At 51.3% G+C, this 22741-nt stretch overlaps 1 protein-coding gene across 13 annotated transcripts in view; it reads left to right on the forward strand.

Moving 5' to 3' along the window:
• ANP32A (acidic nuclear phosphoprotein 32 family member A) overlaps positions 1-18730 on the forward strand; it is a 38568-nt gene extending 19838 nt beyond the window's left edge. For 5 of the 13 annotated variants that reach the window (XM_008526083.2, XM_070622426.1, XM_008526080.2 and 2 more), the window contains exons 2-7: positions 11539-11688; positions 11900-12022; positions 14506-14704; positions 16027-16124; positions 18141-18204; positions 18472-18730. In XM_008526083.2, coding sequence (XP_008524305.1) covers positions 11539-11688; positions 11900-12022; positions 14506-14704; positions 16027-16124; positions 18141-18204; positions 18472-18533 — 696 coding nt within the window. In that variant the 3' untranslated portion in view covers positions 18534-18730. Of the gene's footprint in view, positions 1-2744; positions 3207-7310; positions 7391-8160; positions 8273-10677; positions 10789-11538; positions 11689-11899; positions 12023-14505; positions 14829-16026; positions 16125-18140; positions 18205-18471 lie in introns of those variants that run through there. The other 8 variants (XM_008526079.2, XM_070622455.1, XM_070622416.1 and 5 more) reach the window with 8 other exon arrangements.
• The last annotated feature ends 4011 nt before the right edge of the window (positions 18731-22741 follow it).

Genomic DNA, 22741 nt, shown 5'->3' on the forward strand with positions numbered 1-22741 from the left:
TGTGACTCTCCTTCAAATAGCTGGAGAAAGAGAGCTGTCACGAGTCTCCCCCGCCTCGGGCCTAACATCACTAGTTCCTTCAATTGTTTGTCCAGTGTCGCAGTTTTCGGATGCCTTCCCACCCAGGTTGCCTTCTTAAATTTGCTCTGCTTCAGGGTTTGGAATTTGAGGTTTGGTCCTGTTGGAGCAGGGTGTTTTGCGACCTTGACGGAGGAACCTTGGTCCATCCCCACTTGTTTGTGTCCACGCTGCCTGGGATGGCCTTGTCTGTGTTGACTACCTTGGCAGGGGCCTCCTTCATGAGCTTCTGATGAAGACTAAACTCATTATGTTCTTTACATTGTCTTTAGCTGTCTAACCCCTCCCTGACTTCCAGAATCATAAAGGTTGTAAGGCTTTTGGTTTTGGTTTTTAGCGCTTTGAAATTAAAGCAGCTGTAGACCTGTGAACAACAATGAACTCACCTTGTACTCTATTATTAAAAACAGTAAATATGGGTAAAGTTCTATCACCAAAATTCAAGTGAAGATGGCAGAACTCTGCAGGTAAAGGAAAACCTACACAGCCTGTAACTTCCTCCTTTCTTCTCCCTTTTTCGCTGCCTGTATCTTTCTCTCAGTGCCTGTCTCTCCCTCTCTTCTCTTTTTGTGTCCCATCCGTCTCCGCCCCTTCCTTCCACCAGCCCCTCGCTTCCCTATTCCTTCCTTGCTCTCTCCCATTCCGTGCTTCCCGTTTTCCCCCTTCCTGTTAGGAGACATCTGGAACTAACATTTACTTCTCAGCATTCCTTGCACTTCCATCACCAGTACTTTTGCATTAAGCATTTAATTTACAGACTAAAGCAAGTTGCACGTGTCACGTTTCTTTAAAGGACAAAGAACTGAGATTAAATTGCTTCTTACATGTGACCCATGGCTGGTTTGTTTTGTGGCCTTGGATAGAAACAACTTTTCCCCAGCTTTAGATTCTTCCGCATGATTGGTTCCCATTTCTTCCCAAATCAGTGGTTTCCAATTGGTGGCTGGACACCAGGGCTTCAGTGCCGCGGTGTTTGCTCTGCTTCTGTCATTGCCAGTGCTGCTTTCATTTGGGGTAGAGGTGGCAGGGAAGGAGGCCAAGGTCGAAGGTTTTGTCTCAGAGGCCGCTTAGCCTTTCCCTGCCTCTTCGGCACTTCCAGCTCTACGCCAGGAGGCTGGGAGGGAGGAGGGGCTGGGCTCAGCTCTGGGGCTCTTTTCCTAACAGTTCTTTTCTTTTTCCTCCTCTTGCTTCAAGGAGAGGCCTGTGAGCCTTTGGGGTGTGGGCCCTAAGTTAGGAGAATTGAGAAGGGCCCAAGGTTTGATTCCACAGTGGGCCGTGACCTTGGGTGAATCACTGGGTTGGGTTTCCACCTAGCTTTGTCACTTGCCCAAGTTGCTGGATTGGATCCGCTGGTTCCCCAGAGGTGGCAATGATGGAGTCCTTTAGTTCTCTGAAGCACTTTTTACAAGTCCACTGGAAATTCAGCAGAGGCCCGTCCGAGGGCTGTGGGAGTGTCCCAGACCTGAGTCTGAATGGTGTGGTGTCTTAGATGGGTTATGTGGCTGGGCTGGGCAGAGGTTTGGAACTGCCAGCTCATGGATCTCTGAGGAGAGAAACTGAGGACATGAATTAACTTTTGTTGTGCAGATCACTCTTCCACTCGGGGGTCCACGGGCAGTGGCAACCGTCAAGGTCAACACAGGACGCATGGCAGAGACCCTGGGCTGTGCTCTCTCTTCAGTTTCTCTTGGCCCCGAGGACTCCCGTAGGATGTCCACAAGTGGTCCCAGCCAGCCCAGCTTAAATCCCCGAATCTGATTTCAGAGGCCCAGGAAGCCTTTTTTTGTGTAAGATTGGCCCCAGCTAACATCTGTGCCAGTCTCAGGAAGCCATTTTTGTTGATTTGCCCAAGAAAGGAGTTAGCGGGTGCTTTGCTTCAGAAAGTGAATAAGGGGTGAGCCTTTTAGAATCTAGATGATTCTCCAGAGCCCTTGGCCACCTTTCCTCTAGCTTGATTGACCGGGTCCAGTTTACCCACTTAGCAAGAATTTACTGAAAGCCAACGCCTCTGGGCAGGGCACCAGGGAGACCCTGAGACCTCAGACCTTAGCAAGGCTGTGTTTGGAGGACAGACAGCAGGAAAAACGATTGCCAGATGTCCTGTGGCCGAGCAGCGGCTCTCAGAGGGCCGGGTGGACAGGACAGTTTCCCTGGGAGGGGTGGGATGGGGAGACTCCCAGCTGTCTGCAGATTCAGTGAGACGAGCCTGAGGGAGTGCTTGGTTAACTGTAACATGTGGGAAAGTGCCAGGTGGTCCCCCCATGTCTGCTGCAGGTCAGGGAGGCTGGCAGAGGGGTGTGGCGGAGATGAACTACCTTGCTAGGAGGCACTGGGGATTGGCCAGGATTTGCCCCTTCTGCTCTCTAGGGCTTCAGTCTCCTCATGGCTTTTCTGTTGCATGGGGCCAGTGCTGTGGCTCTTTAATGAGATCGTCGTGGACAGTGTGGGTTTTTTATGAACCACGGGATTGTTGAGCAGGAAATAGGACTCCATGAGTTGAGGTGCGTGCTCCCTGCCGCTCTGTGAGATGGCAGACATCAGATGGGACGGTGCCAGACTCCCACATTTGGAACCCAATACCCTGGGCCTCTGGGGGCTGTTTTTGTGATCCTGGTGTGTTTTTAAGAGACTAGATGATTGATTTTCGCATTTCAGTAATTATCCGGGATAATTGCCCAGTGCCCCAGATTTCCTTTCTGGCATCCCTCAATGACGAATCCTGTACTCCTTTGGCCCATGACAATCTCCCACCTCCTTTTGGGGAACAGTAACAGAGTTTGGATGTGGGGTGGTACGAAAAGTGTATGGACCCACAGGAATGTGGAACTAGAAGGGATCTCGTCTTTGTGCTCAGGCTCCCTTGTCCAGCGTATGGATTAGGGACTGGCAGAAGCCCGGAGACTAGACATGACTTCCCCCAGGGCACACAGCAAGTTAGTGGCAAGGTGGGCACCAGAGTCCGGGCCGTCAGACTGCCTGACGAGCGTCCTTTGCGCTGCACCTCAGTGTTTCTTGTCCTCCTTTCCTTTTCCTCTGGTCACCATTCAGACACCACCTTTTGGGACCAGTGTCTTCCCTGGACTCTGCTTCCAGCTTCTGCTTCTTTAGGCCTTCTGCACCCACGGAAGGTAAGAAGGGACAGCCGTTTAGAAGCTGTAGTCTGCTAGATGTTCACTTGGTTATGTCATCCACCAGTTCCAAAACGCTCATCTCTCCCTCTCCACTGCACCCCGCCCCCCAGCAAAGTCAGACCCAAGACTACGACTCCCCACTTCCTGCCCCCACACAGCCCTCTGGACCTAGTCCCTGCTGTTCTGGGAACAGTCCTGCACGTACTCTTCAGTCAGGCATGGCTAGGGCAGGGCTGGGCAATCAGGGAAGTCTTCCTGCAGGAAGTGGAACTGGCAAGTCCTTAAAGGGGACTGGCATCTAGAGTGGCTGGAAGGGAGGAATGAGGTTTATGGGGAGAAGAGCAGAGGCGTAACATCAGCCCCAGCTCTGCTAGGGTTTCCCCAGGTAAACAGGCTGGTGACATTCGACAAGCGCAAGGCCCAGGTCCTACACTCAACCCCACTGGTCTTGGGGTTGCTGCCCAGAGTCTGTCCTGGCTGGAAGAAGCGTCTGCAGTGGAACCAGCTCCTCTTGTCTTGGTGAGGCAGAAACCAAGTCCTCCCCACACCTGGGGCCGGAGGGGGCTCGGAGGCCGGTTCCGGGGCAGCGCGGAGCCAGTCACGGGACTTATGTTAATACGGGCCCTCCCCGAGCCGTGCTTAGCCTGTGACCCGCCCCACAGCTTCATCTCCGCTGCCGCGCCCCGGACCTGCTTGCCTAAAATAATGGGCATGGCGTCACCGCTTCCCATGGCCATGTGCTCCCACCCGGAGCCTCCAGAGCTCTGTTGTAGGCGACAGACAAATCCAGAGGTTCAGATGCCTTTTTCTTGGAGAGATTTGGTTTTGTTTTGTTTTTAAAGTAATGTGGGCCCCTGCCACTTGGTGAAGCTTTTAAAAGATCTTTGAGAGCGGAGGAGACCTGAGTCTTAGCTGCCACTGGGGCTGCAGCCAGCCTCCTGCGAGCAGAAACCGAAGCTACGTGGATCTTCTGTTCACTCCATGCCCTTCCACCAGGGCCTGTGAATCCTGCTCCAGAGCAGCGGTGTGGTGTGGTGTGGTGTGGTGTGGCGGGAGAATTACCCAGCTCTGGGCTCCAGGCCAACTCTGGACCTTGCTTCTTCTAGAAAAAGAGGGATAACTAGAACAGCATTTTTACAAACTGTGGGTCGTGTTAAAAAATATTTATTTTTTAGTGTAATCGGAAGGCGTAATTGTAAGGGTGAGTTTTGTTTCAGTGTGTGTGCCTGTACACAGACAAAAACATGTGTGCACTGACCCAAGGTGTAAAACGTATTTTTTACTGTGGGTTGTGGTCAGAAAGCCACTGACCTAGATGAACCCGAGGGCCCTTCTAGCTTTCAAAATGTCCGACTTCTCTCCCAGAGCCTTGCTGTTCCCCCCACAGAACCTGACTGATTTTTGCAGGTTTTCTGCACTGACTGTTAAGCAAAACTTATGGTTAAAACGACAAAACCTGAAACACTCTCGTGCTTTTGGAACACTTTTGGGAAGACGCCCCTTCCCTCTGCCTTGGTTTTGGCCTTCTAGCTAGTAATGGGCTCTGCACCAGGGGATGGCCCATTTAAAAGCTGACCTATTTAAAACCCATGCGCACCAAAAACACGGGGTCAGTCTGATTTGTCTCTTCTCTTCTGTGCAAGGCTGGAACCTGAAAACTAAACTGGTCAGGGACTGACAAGATTGAAACCAAAGATACAAATATTTATTGAACTCTTGCTCAGCGAAAGAAAAGAAAATCAGGACTCAAGTTTAGTGGGGGGAAAAAAGAAACAAGGTGTAGATGCAGAATCAAGAGGGCACGCCATCTTAGTTCTGCAGACTGTTAAGAGGCCTGGTGTGTTCCATGAGGAAGCCCTGCAGACGGCTTGGGTCACTCAGTCTCTGGCCTGCTTTGCTCGCACTCTTGTGCCATCACTGTGAACACAGTGATAAAGGTGGCTGTGGATCAAGGAGAAGGAAGGCAAGTGGCTTTTTCCAAGCTGGGGATGCTCTAAGTCCATTGTTTCATTTAATCCAACCCTAGGTATTGTCTTTGGAAACGGAAGCTCCAGAGGGGTGAGATGAGCTCGTCAGTGGAGAATCTGGACTTGAGCCCGGTCTGTGTGACTCGGGAGCCTGCCTTCTGTCCGCCTCTCCACGTCGCCTCAGGAAGTGCTAGAAAAATAAAGAGTGGTTCTCGCTTGAGCTTCCTTCTCTCTGGTTCTGGCCTTCAGAAGGCTCTGTTTTAGGCCCAAGCTGTCCTTTTAAATCAGGGCCAGCTTCACAGGTGTGTGACCTCTGTAGTCACCCAGGGCCCTGCGCTTAAAAGGGCCTTACTCTTCAGTTTAACATGCTGCTGTCACTGTCTTGGAATTCTTAATAATTTTTGAGCAAGGAGTCTCATATTTTCATTTTCACACTGGGACCTGCAAATTATATGACTAGTGCTGACTTTGATATAGTGCGTCCTCTTTCTTAGTCTTTCTGGGTCCCTCTTCTCTGCCGTTAGTGTGTCCATCCTCTCTGGGGTAGAGGCATTTGAAGAATGCACTGTCCCTGCCTCAGGCCCACTACCTGGCACACGGGGCGGAGTTGTTTACCAGCCACCTGTCTGCTCCTAGCCTGTCACTGCACCTCTTGCTGGCAAGGACCCCAACTATGGCTCACTGTCACCTCCGTGTCTTCTCAGCATTTGTCCATGTGAACAGTGTCACAAGAGTGCCCTGTCGGAGAGAGAGGTTTCTTGCAGGGGAGAGACCTGTGGGCTGCGCACTGGGTCAGGTCAGGAGGAGTGTTCACAGTCCATCTGCCTCCCAGGGGCTTATACTTGTCTTGGGGACCCAAGACACACACACACAAAAAGTTGTTGTTCATAAAAGGATAGTGTTCGTTCAGCCTTTGTGGGACCAGTGGCACTGTAAGTTTTTCACGATGATTCGATGCACTCTGTATGCCCAGCACCTCGTGTTGCGCCTGGCGCAATAAACAGGACATTTGTTAAGCATTTTCTCTGGTGTCCGCTCCCTGCTAGGCTGATTACGGGGAAGGACAGTCCCTGACCTCTAGGAGGATCGGATGCTTAATACACGATTAAATGATTCATGTGGCAGCTGCCGCGGTGCCCCGGGATGCTCAGCACTAGATGCCTAGATGCCAGGAAGGTTTTCTGGGGAGGGGGCTTGAACTAGAATTGTAATGCAAAGGTAAGAGGTGGGAGCGATGCAGTTGGAGGAAGTTGGGGGAGATGGAGAATAGAGGGTCTCCTTAGGTCAGTTTAGGAGCTTGAATTTTTTCGCCAGGCAGCAAAAAGCCAGGAAAGTTTTCTAGGCTAGTTCTTGTTAGTGCCATTGAGTCTGACTCTAGTTCTTGTTAGTGCCATTGAGTCGATTCTGACTCCTGGCGACCCTTGTGTATGGTAGAGTGGAACCCTGCCCAGTCTTTTTGTGCCATCCTTTCACCTTCTCGTACTAAATCAGGTGATGCTCAGCTACTATTCTCAGAGTTTTCTTTTCCAATTTTTTCAGAAGCAGGTGGCCAGGTCCTTCTTCCTAGTCTGTCTTAGTCTGGAAGCTCTGCTGAAACCTGCCTACCATGGGTGACCCTGCTGGTGTTTGAAATATCAGTGGCATAGCTCTCAGCATCACAGCAACACGCACCTGCCACAGTGTGACAACCAACAGGCGGGTGGTGTGGGTCCCTGACTGGGAATTGAACCAGGGCTGTAGCGGTGAGATTGCCGAATCTTAACCAGTAGACCACCGGGGCTGGCTTTTCCAGGCTGGAACTTGCAATTTATAGGTTAAACAGACATCGTCATCCCCTTTGTGCACAGGCAGAGCATGAAACCTTGGAAACAGAGGCACAGTCATCCAGCTAACCGAGTCCTTGGCCTCTAAGTCGAGGCCTATTCCCAGGAGTCCAGTGTCCCCACTGTCACAGAGACCCTATTTGGAGGCAGAAGATGGCTTAGGGTGACTTAGATGACCATTACCAGGACTGCAGTGTTGGGAATAGAGAGGAATGGTCAAATTTGAGAGCTCCATAAAGACAAGATTTCACAGTTTTGAAACAAGCAACGGGTTGTTCCTTAGAGTAATAATGTGTTCATGTTTATCACAGACGTTTCAGCTCCCACTGGTGAGAAATGACTGCTGCGTCCTTGCTTTGGGGACAAGTTTTTCAGGAAATGCCAGAGCCAGGTAGTCTGATTTCTTGGGAATCTTCAGTGCCTCCCCAGTGATATCTCTTGGGGGCTGAGTGTGAATCTGCAGGCTCCTCTTGGGCGTTAACACGTGGGGAATGAAGCAGAGGATCCTGTGTAGGTTTGTCATTAGGGTGTTTGAAAAGCTCCTGATAGAAGCAGTCATTCTAGTCATTGGACGGGAGAGAGAGTAACCACAGTTGGATTATTTTTAAACGGCCAGTGGAGCTGGGAGAGAGTCTAAACCCAAAGTACAAATTTTCAGTTTAATTTTAACTTTCCACTTAGCTCACACCCAGGATTTGGCGGGGGAAATGGGCCTTAATTTTTTTTTCTTTTTTAAGCAGAACACACCCTGGATGTAAAAGGCCCGTTCTCTTCCCGTGAAAGGGTTTACAGCGGTGGCCACTGAGTGGAGAGGAGAGAGGGGAGGAAGTTGGGGGATTGCCGCCAGGGGCTCAGAGTCCCTTTAAGGGATGCTGGGGTGGGTCGGAGGTTTTGAAACACGTTAGCCCGCCCTGGAGCCCGAAGACAGTGGAGGCCGGAGTGACTTCCACACATCGGCTGCTGGGCTGGCACTTTTGTTTTTTCCTGTTTGATCCGATTCAGACACTTCACAGGCAGCTTACCTGCCATCCCCAATGTGACACATCACCCCACAAAGAAGCAATGGGTTTCCCCAACTCATTTGGGCTTTTTGGTGATGTCAGCAAACTCAGGATCTGAGCCTAGGCCTCTCCCTCTCCTCTTTGATCTTACCCCAAGCAGGGCTGAAACCCCCTCCAGGAAGGAAATGCAGAAACCAGGGGGATCCCAGAGGCCCACACCCCGACCTGTAACAGCCACCTGGCCCTCCAGACCCACAGGCTTTCCTTCCCAAGTGAGTGGAAGCAGCCGCCTGCTCCTTGGGGAGAGCGGGGTCCCAGCCCCCAGCCCTTCTCAGATCCTCACTCCCTGACTACAGTGTCATCTAAGTGAGGTCTGGGTTGGGTTTTGTGCTTTGGTTACTGAGGAAGTGTAACCAGGGTGGGGACTGCTGGGAGTGGCCCCCGCACGGCTGGTGGAACAGTGAGAAGACAGGCCAGGGGGGGCAGGTGCAGTCAGGGGAGCTCGTAGGATTGACTTGGGGAGTCTAGGAGAGCCTCTGCCCCACATCTGGGGACATCAGAGAAGCCATGAGGAGCCCTTTCTCATCTTGCGGCAACACTGACCACCTCGGTCCAGTGGACACCCTCCTGTGACCATTCCTGGGCCTTTAGGATAGGTGGTTCTGATGTGGCAGTAAGACAGGGGAATACCCCCTTGGGCGATTGTGAGGATTCAATGAGCCAGTGCGGGTGAAGCACTTAGAGTGCACCTGGTTATTACTAATAAAAACATGATAGTAGTGGCTTGCACATGGTCCCAAGAGGAATGGCCCCAGTTTGGGTGTGGTGCTGGGAGCCAGGCCTGAAACCTCTTATCAGTCTGTCGAATTCCCAGGCGGCATTGTGCCTCTCTGGGAAAGAGGCTGACTTCTGGGAGGAATTCCCTTGACTCTCCAGCACTGCGCACCGCCCCCCGCCCCCCCCCCCCCCAATACTGAGTACTTCTCCTTGGCTACTGACTGTAAGAGGAGAAGCCCTTGACCCGTCTAGAAAAACTGCATGTCTGAAATCTTTGAGGGTGAACTGGAATCCCTTCTCATATTTGTCTTTCCTTGGTGGAGCTTAAAGAATTCCCAGGGCCTTCCAAGGAACCGAGTAACTAAAGAGGACTGTGGGCCTTGTGACCAGTGTTCACTGCAGCTGGGGGAGGAGTTCTCCCCTAAGGCTTGGCTTCCTGACTCTACACTGACTTCCTGCCCTAGGGCAGAAGGCCTCACAGGATTTATTCCCAGGCACTGTTGTCAGTGACCTTGAGAAGGTGGCTTGACCTAGACATCTGGCCTTTCCTGGGAGAGTGGGAAAGGGCTTAACTTCTCTCATCCCAGATCCAAGGGAAAGGTGGGCCTTGGCACCAGTGCCTCGGCCAAGAGCTTGCTAGCTCTGGGAGAGAGCTGTGCACCTGGCTTTGCCCCTCTTGATAAATTCCTGCTGTCCTGGCCTGCGTGGTGTGCCTCTCTCCACCAGAGAAGCAGAAAGCAGGGCAGCTGCAGGCCTCTGCAACCCACATGTGCTCCGAGCTCCCCTAGTCTGCCCACTGGTAAGGGTGGACTGAGGATGGACACGGTTGGCCTGCTGTGGCTTCTCGTCCCCCTAGTTGGCACTTGGCCTAGAGATGCCCAAGAGGGAGGAGCATTTGGAGGACTCTTGCATGCTGGCCATGCTGGGCCCTGCAGGAAGAAGCTCAGCAAATTGCCCTGCTGAGGTGGGAGACGCCCTAGAGGGACTGGTTAGAAGGCCCATCTGCTTATCTAGGAGAAGAAAAGGCTCTGAGGGGCAGGAATGATCCTTCAGACAATGTGGGGCTGCTACTGAGAAGGACAGGCCTGTACCGTGTGACCCATGGGTGAGAAATCAGAACCCATGGGTGGAATCCAGGGAGGCATCCTGTCCAGGTGACATCAGTGTGTGTTTCCTGGAGGCTGCAGGGAGCAGGCAGGTGGGGATGCTGTGTCGAGCACCAAGGGCAGCCAGAAGCAATCACCTTTAAGGTGCCTGTCAGACCTGAAAGGCCAGGGAGCAGCCAGACTGCTCAGGGACAGGAATGGTTTAACTCTGGGCATCAGGCTGGATGGCCAAGCACCCTGGCCTCGCATGCTGACTCCCCTGGGTCATTTCAGGCCAGAGACTTGATTATTCCTCCTCAGTCTGTCTCCCTACCATCAGTACTGGAGCCTGAAATCTCCCCTTCAGCTAAGTCTACCTTTTTTTTGTTTTTTTTTTAAGATTTTATTTTTCCTTTTTCTTCCCAAAGCCCCCCGGTACATAGTTGTATATTTTTAGTTGTGGGTCCTTCTAGTTGTGGCATGTGGGACACCGCCTCAGCGTGGCCTGATGAGTGGTACCATGTCCGCGCCCAGGATCCGAACCTGCGAAACCCTGGGCTGCCAAAGCAGAGTGCATAAACTTAACCACTCGGCCACGGGGCCGGACCCCCAAGTCTGCCTTTTAACGAAGGAAAGAGAGGGTAGCTTTTTACCCTCATTAGAAATAAGGGGTTGAGGGCCCACTTTTTGGGTAGGAAGAGACGAGAGGAGAATCTCAGAACTCTTAACAGGGCAAAGCTGCTTCGGGGACTTGGGCAGGGGACAGACAGCGCCGCCGAGGTGCCTTTGAAGACCAGCTTTTGGACTTTGCCAACCTCAGCATTTCATTGCAGGTCCATCCTGGGTTTGCAGATTTCCCTTCTCTCTTTCCACATCTGCTCTCAGGACCCTGAAGAGCAAAGTCTAGAGCCTTGATATCTGATATGGTAACTTTCATGTGTCTCTTTACACTTATAGTAATTAAAAATAAAATTTAGAACTCAGTTCCTCATTCTCACCAGTCACACTGCAAGTGCTCAGTGGCCACACGTGGGCTAGTGGCTCCTCTTGGACAGCCCAGAAGGTTCCCATTGTTGCAGCAAGTCCTATTGGACAGCACTGGTCTAGAGAAGGGAGAGTTGGAGGAATCCCTGGTCTGCTGCCCCTGCTGTGGGGCAGGCTCTGGCTGTGGTGGCAGCAGCAGGTGAGAGCAAGCCTACCGCCGCCTTGGGACCCATCAGCACACAGAGGGAGGCGGGGCTGAGGATGGGAGGCATAAGTAGCTGGCCTCGGGAATGTGGTCAGGCTGGTGCCGCGGGACTGTGGTGCTTTATTTTTTAATGGAGTTTTGGAAGAATATGGCAGTGGGTTGGAAGGAGAACACCAACCTTGCCAGTGGCAGCAGGGCTTATTGAGTTTGTCTTCTCCAGTCCGGCCAAGGCCCCTGTCTCGAGTGGCCCTCTGGTTCTGCAGCTCTGCTCATGCGACCACCGCCCCTCCCCTCAGTATTGCTGAATGCAAAAGGACCAGGGTGGGCATTGTCACTGCGATGCTCCAGAGGAGCTGGAAGAAGTGCTGTTTGTCGTGTATGATAGACTGCTTCTTGGCTGTCTCATTGTCCTCCAAGGAGGCCTGACACCCTTCCCCTGCCCCAGGCTCCGCTCCTCGCCTCCATTCACGCCCCCTTCCCTTTTCAGGTGAAAGAGCTCGTCCTGGACAACTGTCGGTCGAATGAAGGCAAAATCGAAGGCCTCACAGATGAATTTGAAGAACTGGAGTTCTTAAGTACAATCAACGTAGGCCTCACCTCAGTCGCAAACTTACCAAAGTTAAACAAACTTAAGAAGGTAAACAGAGTGTAGGAGCGTGTGCACGGGAGGCGGGCCGGGGGGAGCAAGGGGTCATTACTTCGTGTTTAGGGAGCATAATTGAAGGTGAAGCCAGGTGCATGCGCCAACACGCCTGACGATTCTTGAGGCAACTTTCCCCTCCTTGCCTGTCTGCCCGGAGCCTTCATCTTAAGAGCTATTTCTGCTTTTTCTCTCCTGCCTTGTTTAGCTTGAACTAAGCGATAACAGAATCTCAGGGGGCCTGGAAGTATTGGCAGAAAAGTGTCCGAACCTCACGCATCTAAATTTAAGTGGCAACAAAATTAAAGACCTCAGCACAATAGAGCCACTGGTGAGTCATGTGGGTCCCCTCTCCGTGGCGGGGGTGGGCAGGATTGAGATCACGGAATAGTACCTTTGCGTTTGTATAATGTCCTTTTTCTCACTTAGCTTACTGTATTTGACTGTTGTTATGTGCTATGAGATAGACTTGGAGTGGTAATTTCTACTTCATCCAAGAGAAACTGAGACATAGGGAAGTTAAATAGCTTGACAGAAGTCACTGAGCCAGCCTGGGCCTTTGGGCTGGGGTGAGGGCAGACCTTGGCCTCAATTTCTCGTCTAGTGCTTTTCCTCATACAGTTTCTGCTCAGCTTTGGAATCCTGAGCTGTCATTTCTTCTGGCGTACAGCATGGCTCAGTCTCCCTCTTTAGGGAAGGAGGAGCCATCCAAGAATTAAGCTGACCCTGGAGGTGGGCACTTCTTTTTTCCTTAGGTCACTGGCCTGAGGCTAGTGCCTCTGGACGGTGGGAGATGAGTGGGTCCTGAAACAGGCCCCCTGGGATGGCAGAGAGTGTGTGGTTTGGGAGCCTCACACAGAACTTGGTCCACGTGGCATCGGGAAGAATGCCCTGGTCTCCAGTCCTTGGCGTGGTAGTGACCAGGGCCTCAGAGGCCTGGACAGTGTTTCTGGCTCCTCTGCTCATCCTCACAGAGCTGAACATCCCCCAAACTTCACTGATGTACTAGCCAGAAAGGGACAAGTCATGGTGAGAATAACAACTTCTACGTTATCCAGATCTGAATGGCTGTTTTTCCTTGATTTCAAGAAAATCAACTTTGTCAACAAGATGTGTCACTGAGTAAATAATAGCTTTTTTGAAATACAGAAATACTATCATGTTAAATAAACACACTTATTGTAAATGTACACATAAGAATCACTTCATGGACCATGCGTCTCAGATCAGGAAAAGGCCATGTGGATATTTTTGCCAAGTTGCCGCATTTCCCTTTTCTGAGTATGAAAGGTGGTGGTTGGGACATCCCTCAGTTTTAGTTTGTAGGGTTCTTATCCAAAAAGCACTCCTTGCGCTCTGTGGATGCTTGAGGAGGGCTGGTGGACGGGCTAGGGTGACAGAACAGGAAGCTGGCACTACTTTTCCAAGCTCAAACTTTGCCTGCCCATCTGTGGCATGGGGTCGACTGCTAGAATAAGCTTCCCGTAGGACTTCTCTCCCACGCATCTCCTAGGGGAAAGCAAAGCTATTCTGATCTACCTGGAAGTCTTGATTTCATAATTTCATTATAAAAAGAACCTTTGAAGTTCTGTATATGTGTTTGGGGAGGCGCAGGGTATGAGGATCGAGTATACAAAACATTGTGATCAGTCACCGTTAGAGATCCGACATGCACACACACGCACACCCCCTGCTCCCCCACCCATACCACACATGCTTTTGTAGCTCCCCTTCCCTGGTTATCAGTGTGATGCATTACATTCGCCTCCTGAGGGGGCGAAGCTGTCTTTGGTTGGGGGGTCCTCGGCTTGCCCACCCAGAACACAGCACAGACTTCCTTGACCCTCTGCTGAGAATGCCTGGGTCTCAATCGTGAGATCTTGAAAGAGCAGCCTAGTTCCCGACATTGACCCTGAGGGACTTCACTCCCCCGTCAGGCCTGGTCCCGTTGGAATTGGGACTTGGCTGAGGATGGGTGCTCTCAGACCTGTGCCTTGAAGACGTGGGGTGGGAAGTCGAGAGGTTTCTGTTTCTTGCTAGCCGGCTGACCCTCGCACTCCGTGGGCTTTGGTTTCCTCGGCCACCAAACAGGTGTACTATGGGTTAGAACCCATCTGGGAGAAAGCTTTGACAAAGCTGGTCGTGTTAGGTTCCAGCGACAGAATCCGGGTCCTCCATCGTTTTCCCTCTTGTCCCTTTTGACAGGCGGTGTTGCAGTGAGTAAGGGCGCGGGTCTGGAGTTGGGCTGCCTGATCAAATCCCAATTCTCTGCCCTCATTTCCTCATCTATAAAACCGACTAGTGGTTGTTTCTGCCTTCTCGGGGTTGTGAGGATAAACCAAATCAGTACGCGAAGTGCCATGTTAACTGCTGGCATCATTGTCGTTGTTAGTAGACGCAGGAGTTGGTTGTGAGCTCACGTCTCCATTTGAGTTCCCCTCTGGCTCCTCAGTCCGGGGAAGCAGCAGAGCTCCTGGCTCCTGCCCCAGGAGGCCCGGTGAGTCCCAAGCCGGTCATGTTGAGGCGAGAGCTGGGACTGGAGAACAGAGGAGTTAGCGCTGGACGAGGCTTTGAGACCCTCAAGTCCAGCCCCCCATTTCCCAGGGGAAGAAGCTGAGGCCCCCAACAGAGGTGATAAGTCTGGACGTACCTCATGGCCCAGCAGAGCCAGAGCAGACTGCCCTTATGGCCTGTGAGCCTGGAGGTCTCCCGCTGTCGCACAGCACCCCACCTCTTTCCCTGGGGTGTTTGCTCACCGCGCCCCCCCCACCTCCCACTTGTTGCTCACTGTTGACTTCATTTTTCTGCTTGCAGAAAAAGTTAGAAAACCTCAAGAGCTTAGACCTTTTCAATTGTGAGGTAACCAACCTGAATGACTACCGAGAAAACGTGTTCAAGCTCCTCCCGCAGCTCACGTACCTCGACGGCTACGACCGGGACGACAAGGAGGCCCCCGACTCGGACGCCGAGGGCTACGTGGAGGGCCTGGACGACGACGAGGAGGATGAAGATGGTGGGTGGTGGAGGGGAAGGTCCAGGGCAGGCCGGGTTCCCCCCTGCTTTACAGAGGGGGGGCTGGCTGACGGAGGCCCCCACCAGCCGCTGAGGGCTAGCTGGCTGTCGACCTCTTTCCAGAAGTAAGGAGGGGCGTTGGGGCTGTCTGCTTTGCTTACCATTGTCCCTAATCTGTCTCATTGTCACCCCTAAAAGAATAGGATGTGAGCCCCAGAGAAAAACATCTTGAGATTCTCCAACTGCATTGTAACTCCTTAAAAACCATCTAGTTGAATCTTCCCTTCAATTGTTTTCTTTTCTAAAGTCCCCTGGGGAATGAGATTCAACAGTGTCTCTCTATGGTGTGACCCTGGACTCAGACACTCTCACAGGGAAGGGGTCAGTGGATAGATGAAGGTAGGGTGTGGCCTGAGGGTTCCCTTTCCCCAACTGGGTGTCCAGTAGTAGACGTAAGGTCATGAGCTGAAGGGGTTGTGGGGCCCCCTGGTGGCTGTAGCCCACAGGACCACAGGACTTGGGGGTGTGGACTCAAGAGCCCCAGGGGTCCGGGAAATGGAGGAGGCAGCAGGCAGCATGTTGGCAGCACATGACAGTCAGGGCCTGCAGGCAGGAGAGAAGGGGAAGAAAGGAGCACCTCCTCCTGTCCCCATCCCACACGCCAGCACAGTGTGACCTCCCTGCAGGTCTTCAGGGCCAGAGTAAGGTTGAGACTGGAGACACTTGCCTGGTTAATTCAGACATGAGAGTTTGTTTCTCCATGTTGGGTGGAAGTATGAGCAAGATATTCAGACCGTGTTTACCTTAGTGTGTTCCATCTTGTGGTGTGACAGAAAAGGCCGAGGGCTGGAGTCCTAAGATCAGGTTTCTAGGCCCAGCTCTGCAACGAACTCCATGTGTGACCTTGAGCAAGTCACTTCTCGCCTCTGGGATTCCAATTTCTCAGCTTTAAAGCGAGGAGTTTCGTCAGATGTTCTTCTAAATGAATTGATTTCTCCGTTTTCCCAGGCCCTGTAATTTGTTCCTCTGATCCGGCAGTTTCCCTGTGGTCTCAGCCTCCACAAGGGATCTTTGTTTTTGTAAAACTTGGGAGGAGGGCTTACCTTTCCAGTCGCTGTAGGATGCTTATCTTTGGGATTGCTTTAGGTTGTGTTCAGTCACGTTAGAGCATCCAGGCTTTGGGCCTGTGCGGGTGTGAGAGGGTCGTGGGCCCACGCTGAAGACCAGACCCCCTGTGCCAGGCCCGTCAGCCTGGGTCCTGTGCTGTGAGGGAGGAGCCAGCTCACCACCACCTCCATTCTTGTCCCCATTTCCACTGCACAGAGGAAGAGTATGATGAAGATGCTCAGGTAGTGGAGGACGAGGAGGACGAGGAGGAGGAGGAGGAAGGTGAAGAGGAGGATGTGAGTGGAGAGGAGGAGGTAAGAGGCTGGGCTGGGTGCGGGTGCCGTCTCCCCAAGTCCCCCTTGCTTGCTGCCTCTGAGTCAGTGTCACTGACTGCCCCAGCGCCCAGCCTTTGGCAGCCCCCAAACCCTGCTTGTGGAAATGAGTCCATTTTAGGGCCTTTTACTGGCCTGGTTTGGGGGAGGCAAGACTTGAAGCTGCCCTGGGAGGGGTAGAGAGGTGATTCTGGAGGCAGGTAAAGAGGGGACTCACCTGCTGGGGTAATGCCTACGCCTTATTTCTACATGAAAATTGGTTCTCTGAGAATCCACAGCCCCACTTTCTGCCTTTTCGCATTCGTATGTTAGTTCAGATATTCACTGAGCGCTTACAGTGTGCTCAGGAAAATCAGAGACTGCCTTGAACTTTTGGGAAGTAGGATAAGCCACTGCTGGATCCCGAATCAGAAAGTGACGAGGGCCCCCTGTACACAGTGGAAATAGTGCCATTGTCCTGACACAATGGCTGGCTCCCAGTTTTTTAACAAAGTCTGTGACATGTCTGTAGGGGGTAATGTATTACAGAGATTCAGGGTACAGTCTGTGAGGGAGTGGATCTCAGCTCTACCACTTGCTGGCTGTGTGTCCCTGGACAAGTTCCTTGACCTTTCTGAGCCCATTTCTTCATCTGTAAAATAGGCATCAATTTACAACTGGGTTGTAAATAGGGATCAGCTCACTGGGTTGTTAAGAGGGTAAAATAATTTGTAAGCAGAATGCTTAAGGACAGTGACCGACAGGGGACGTTTGACCACTTAGTATTTTAGGCTTTCACACCTCCTCAGTCCTGGCTCTGGGTGCTGGGCTTTATGTTTCTCGGTTCTGAGTCTGTATGGCAGAGTCATTTTCCGGGACTTGTTCAGAAGTCTTAAGTCAACTCTTGTTAATTACAAAAGTTAGACCCAGAGAGGATTAAAATGACAACAGCATGGACAAGGTACTTGCCTTCTGCCCCAGTTTCCTGTCTCCTTTGATCAGGGCCCAGACACCTGCCTGCACACAGCGGGCTCAAGCAGGAGCTCCCAGCCTGCCCACACCAGGCATGGGATGGCAGGTCTGGGCGGATGGAGAAGCTGGTGAGATAGGGGGTTCCTGCCTCGTTGAGCTGCTGGGTTTCTCTTCTCCCTACATGTAGGTTGCTAGGCTTACCTCTGAAGAATATTGTGAGTGTTTTGAAAGAAAGACTTAGGAAAACAGGTCCCCCTAGGACAGGGCGGTAAGTCATGTTGGCTAATGGATTTTTCATTTTGCTCTTCCTGTCACTGGAGCGCAGCGTGCAGGTTTTGTTTCTTGTTTTTTTTTCGTAATCTCATTGACCATCTGCAGATTTCCAGCTTCCAGTAAAGGAGAGCTTATACACACACACAAAAAACAGTCCTAGCGAACAGACTGATTAAGGAGCTATTTGGTGACATTATAAAAGGATGTTTCCCTTGACAAAAAGAAGTCTATCACCAAGTTCTTTTTAAACAATGGGCCGCCTGGTGCTTTAGGAGACACACTCAGCATCCTGCCAGCCCGGCGCTTGCAGGAGCAGCATAAAGAAGGGTCGTGGGTTGAGAGTGAATACATGCTTGCTGAATCTCAAGGAGCTGGGAATGATCTCCTCAGGGGGCCTTGAATTTATCCTCCCCTTCCTTACCCGCCAAGCGATCCAAGTTGGCGAGATGGTGAAGGGGCTGGGTGGGGGGAGGTTGGACTCGCCCACAGAATCTGGATTTGCTGAAAGTAGGATCTTCCCTTGAAGCCAAAGCTAGAGTGAGGACAGATGCAAGGACAGCCTGCTTTAGATGACAGAGAGCCGGCTAGGGGACCTTGTTCTCCTAGAGCGTGCAGACTGGAAAGCTGCCTGAGTTACAGGGACTTCAGGTCAGGAAGTCTAAACCACACACATTGTTGGCAAGTGTTGGAGTTCAGTGTCAGGGAAAGTGGCTTCCTCAGCACGTCCCTAGGCCAGGGGCATTCCTAATGTCTGGTGTCCATCTTCTCTCCTAGGAGGATGAAGAAGGTTATAATGACGGGGAAGTAGATGATGAGGAAGATGAAGAAGATCTTGGTGGTATGGCAGCCTTTTTACTCTCAGCGGGTTGCAGCCTGGCCCCTTCATTTGGCAGTAGATTGATGAGGCCCTGAGGACCTGGAAGTGGGCACAGCGAGCCCATCTGAGACCACAGGGGCCTCCCTGGCTTGCAGGAAGAAGCCCTGCCTCAGTTTGCCAGGGTTGGCAAAGCTTCCTAGCTGTGTGGTCCCTTGGTTTCCCAGCGGGTGGGCTGGGTTAGAGGCAGGATCAGTGATTAATCTAAATGCCTTTTTCTTACTCTTCCAGAAGAAGAAAGGGGTCAGAAGCGAAAACGAGAACCTGAAGATGAGGGAGAAGATGATGACTAAGTGGAATAACCTATTTTGAAAAATTCCTGTTGTGATTTGACTGTTTTTACCCATACCCCCCTCCCCATCCCGCCCCCCGAAACTTATTTTTTTCTGATTGTAACGTTGCTGTGGGAACGAGAGGGGAAAAGTGTACTGGGGGTTGTGGGGGGAGGGAGGGCGGGAGGGGGTGGAATAAAATACTATTTTTACTGCCACTCTTTATTTTTTTTTCCCCTACTTTTTCTTTGTGTCTGGTTCTGCCCCTGTAAATGCGATAGCTGAGTACACACCAAGTGAGCATTTGCTCCTTACTCTCAGAGAGGACGGTTTGGAGGCCTCTTACGTTTCCTGGTGTTTCCTGAGTCTCTTAGTTGGTTGCAAGGCCATGGCTGGCCACAGTTTGGTTTCTCAGAGCCCAGGAGGGGCTGAGCACCAGCCACATCTTACCTCTTGTTCTGCTTGCCGTGGTTTCTGCATTTCTTGGGCCTGTTCGAGGCACCTGATGCCCTGGTTTGTAAATAGCAACCTAAAGGCGTGTTTTGGCACTGGATGGGCACAGTCCCGGTCTCCCTTCCCTTTCCCTCTTCACAGCTGGTGGTGGGCTTCACTCTACAAAGAGGACTCTGATGTCACTCTTAAGAGCTGTGAGCCAGAGAGCCGAGAACAGCAGGCTTATGAGTTAGGAGTAAAGTAGATTTGGTAATAATAATTAAAACAAAAGAAGTAAACCCTCAAACTTCAACCTCTTTAAAAGATTCAAAAAAAAAAAACTGTCCTGTCTTGTTCTGTAAACTATTAGAACGCTTTGTTTTACAAAATGACGAGAGAAATCTTCCACGTGTGCTTCTGTGCTTAGACCATTTTTACAAGGCTGAGCGCGGGAGACATTGCTGCATGTCTGCTGGGTTTTTTTTCATACAGCGGAGCACGGAAAAACTAACGCAAAATTGTATTTTCTTACCTAGTGGAAATCTGAAGTGACCGCAAATTCCTAGTGAATGCACAGGTGTGCTTTCATGTCCCTCTTCTGGATTGCTTTACAAGTAGCGTGTGTCTCCCTAGCCCGTGTTCCATCTGTACAGAAGAGCATCTGCCCGGATTTTCTCCTCCCCCTCAGAAGAGCCAAACTTTGAGTTTTATGTCTGTTTGTCATTGATAAATTTCAATAAATCTTTTTATACAGTTTTTTGGGGATGGCTTCTTTGAGTCCAGCAGGCCGTTGCTGCTCCTCCGATGCACGCCGGATAACCTACGCGCTCATCGGGGGAGCTTCTCTTTGGTCACCTGATAAAATAGCTTTGCTGAGAGGATACGCAACTCGATAGTAAATTTGCATACTTTGGGTCTCACGGCAAGACTTAGTAGTTGGTGTATTATCTTCTTTAAAATCTTCATTTTGAGAAAAAGATATAAAAAGAGTTGTTAAAAAACCAAGCACCAAAGCAATCACCAAAAAGTTGGGCCAGCTTTGGAACCTTATTTGGAATATCTTTCGTCGTTTCGTTGTTCAGACTGTAGAAAGAATATACGCTTGAAAACCTCAGCAATGTATAAAGCAAATTATTTCACAAACCCAGAGGTTTACATGGTGGCTTTTTTGTTCCTTTATTTAATGTTATGATAGTTTCTACCTCTAAAGAGTCTTCAAAAGCTTCTTAAATGGCTATGTAGTAGTTGATTAACTTCTGATTTGCTTAATTTTAACCAAATGGTTAGATGTTTGAGTTATTTCCAACTTACCAATTGTAGTGGACATTCTGGTATACATTTTGGGAATTTCTTGGTATAAATTCTTAGAAGTAGTCATTGGACCAAAAGTTAACATTCATAAGGCTAATATGCAAGGTCCTATTAGGTTTTCCAGAAGGGTTATACCAATGTGCTGGGGTAGTTATGTCTACACGCATATGTGCATGCTCAGCCTGCCGGCCCTGAAGCACACGGGGAGCCCTAGTGTCTGTCTTGGGATCGTTGTGTGATTCCAGCAGAGTGAAGTCTTCCCGGGAGAGGCTGACCCACCCTGCCCTTTGGGCAGTGCCCTGGCCCTGCCGCCGTTTTCTTCACAACAGGCAGACATCCTCTGGCTCCAGTTGTAGGATGGGGAGGTGGCCTCCCAGAGGCCAGGTGCTGTGCTAAACGCCAGGGCTATAAGGATGAGCTAGGCAGGCGTGCTCTGTGCTTCCCCGAGCTGGTGAAAACATGAAAGATGCACCGGCCTAACCTCAGGGTTCCTGGCCCTGACTCCAGGAGGTTTTTTTTGTTTTTGTTTTTGTTAAGGATTAGCACCTGGGCTAACAACTGTTGCCAATCTTTTTTTTTTTTTCTGCTTTTATCTCCCCCAACCCCCCGTACACAGTTGTATATCTTAGTTGCATGTCCTTCTAGTTGTGGGGTGTTCCAGGAGGCTTTAAGATCAGTTGACTCACATAGATAGGGAAATAAATCCTATAAAATGTAAGGTAAAATGGACGATGATGAATGGGTTAATGTTGATGGGCCTAAGGGAAGAAAACCCGATCTGAGTCAATCATACCAAGCATTCACGTCAACCCTCGAGGAAGGGACATGTGCCCATTTTACAGGATGAGGAAAACGGGTTGAGTGACTTGTGGGTGAGAAGTGGAGCCGGGGAGACCCAGATCTATTGGAGCTATTTCCGTCTCACCGAACTTCGTCATGAAGCAGAGGGAGAGAAAGCTCAACCAGAGGAGAAGCAGTGCGAGCTGACGTTTAGTGAGCTCTTTGTGTGTGCCAGGTACCAGGCTTGATATGCAGCGTCTCATTTGTCTTGAATCCTCACAGTCACCTTAGGTAGGTGCCATTACTGGTGGCCTAGAGAGTAATTTGCCCAAGGTCACGCAGCCACAAAAGAACAGCATCAGGAATATGCCAGGGGTTGTGGTCCCGGAGCCAGCCCTCTTAGCTACTCTAGAGTGCTTCCAGCCCCTGTGTTGAAGCAAGTCCTCGCCCTTGCCCACAGCTCTGGTGAGTGAGGTCTCCCCACTGAGTGCTAGCAAATGCCTCAGGACAGACCCTTGAGAGGAAGGGCTCTTAGAAATCACCCAGGCCAACCCTCTCATTTGACAACAGAGGAAACCAAGACCCAGGGGGGCCAGGTGATAGGCCCAAGGTCACACTGCAAGGCAGTGGCAGAGCCAAGCCTGGAACCCAGGACTCCCTTCCTGGGCTTCTGCAGCCTGTCTTAGGCTGCTGCACCGTGTGGTTGCAAGGAGGCCAACTGTTGTGAGAAGCAGAAGACGCACAGTGCAGTCTTCCGGGAAGAACGCAGCCAGGCCTCGAGAAGGTAGGATGTACGAGCACTGTGACGCATCTGTGTTTCATGTGCTTTGAGTGCGTCCTACGTCTTTAAATATCACAGTGGATTTGGCTTCCCGATGGTGTCTGAGGGTGATTCCCCCCGGAAAGAGTGTGTGTTTCTTGAAGCAGACCAGTGCCTGGAGAGAGTAATAAGGATGATTCCAGACTATGAGCTCCTACTGTGTCATGTGCTTTATATCCATTGCCTCCCTTAATCCTCGCGCAGATTTCATAACGAAGCCGAGGCTCAGAGAGGTGAAACAACCAGCCCAGATAGTAAGTGGCAGTTAAGCCTCTGACCTATGATTCTGGCGCTAAAGACCTCGTTCTTACCCACTGTGTTGAAGAGCCAGGCAGATGAGGGAAGGGGGGATGAGCAATTTGGTTTGTCTCATTTGCTGACTTGCAAAGGCTGTTTTTATCCCGGTTCAGAAACTCATTGCTCATAGTTGGAAGGATTCCCACAGTGGGTCCCTAATAAGCAGCTTTGGACAATGGTGGCCCTGAGTCCCCGGACCAGCCCTTGGACAGGCCCCTGTGGCAGGCTGGGCCCAGGGGTGAGTGGGGCCAAGGAGAGGGCTGGAGACGGTTGGACAGATGAGGGCAGGTCTGAGGCTGAATCAGCCTGACTGAGGCCCTCAAGGCAGGCCACGGATATGCCAGCAGGGAGAGAGGAGGAAGATTCAAACCCGATGGGGCATCAGTAGACTGCTGGCTGTGTGACTTAGGGAGCCGATGCAGGGGACGTCTGTGGAGCTGCCTGCCAAGCATCAGTTCCTCTTGGTCTGGCAACAACACTAGAGGGAACCACTGGAAGGATCACATGGCTATGAACCATGCCTGTTCCTGAAGTTCAGATGGAGCTAAACCCCACCTCTCCAGTTCCTGGGGTGAGCAAGTGACCCAGG

The sequence above is a fragment of the Equus przewalskii genome, chromosome 1 (assembly GCF_037783145.1).
Source record: "Equus przewalskii isolate Varuska chromosome 1, EquPr2, whole genome shotgun sequence".
NCBI lineage: Eukaryota > Metazoa > Chordata > Mammalia > Perissodactyla > Equidae > Equus > Equus przewalskii.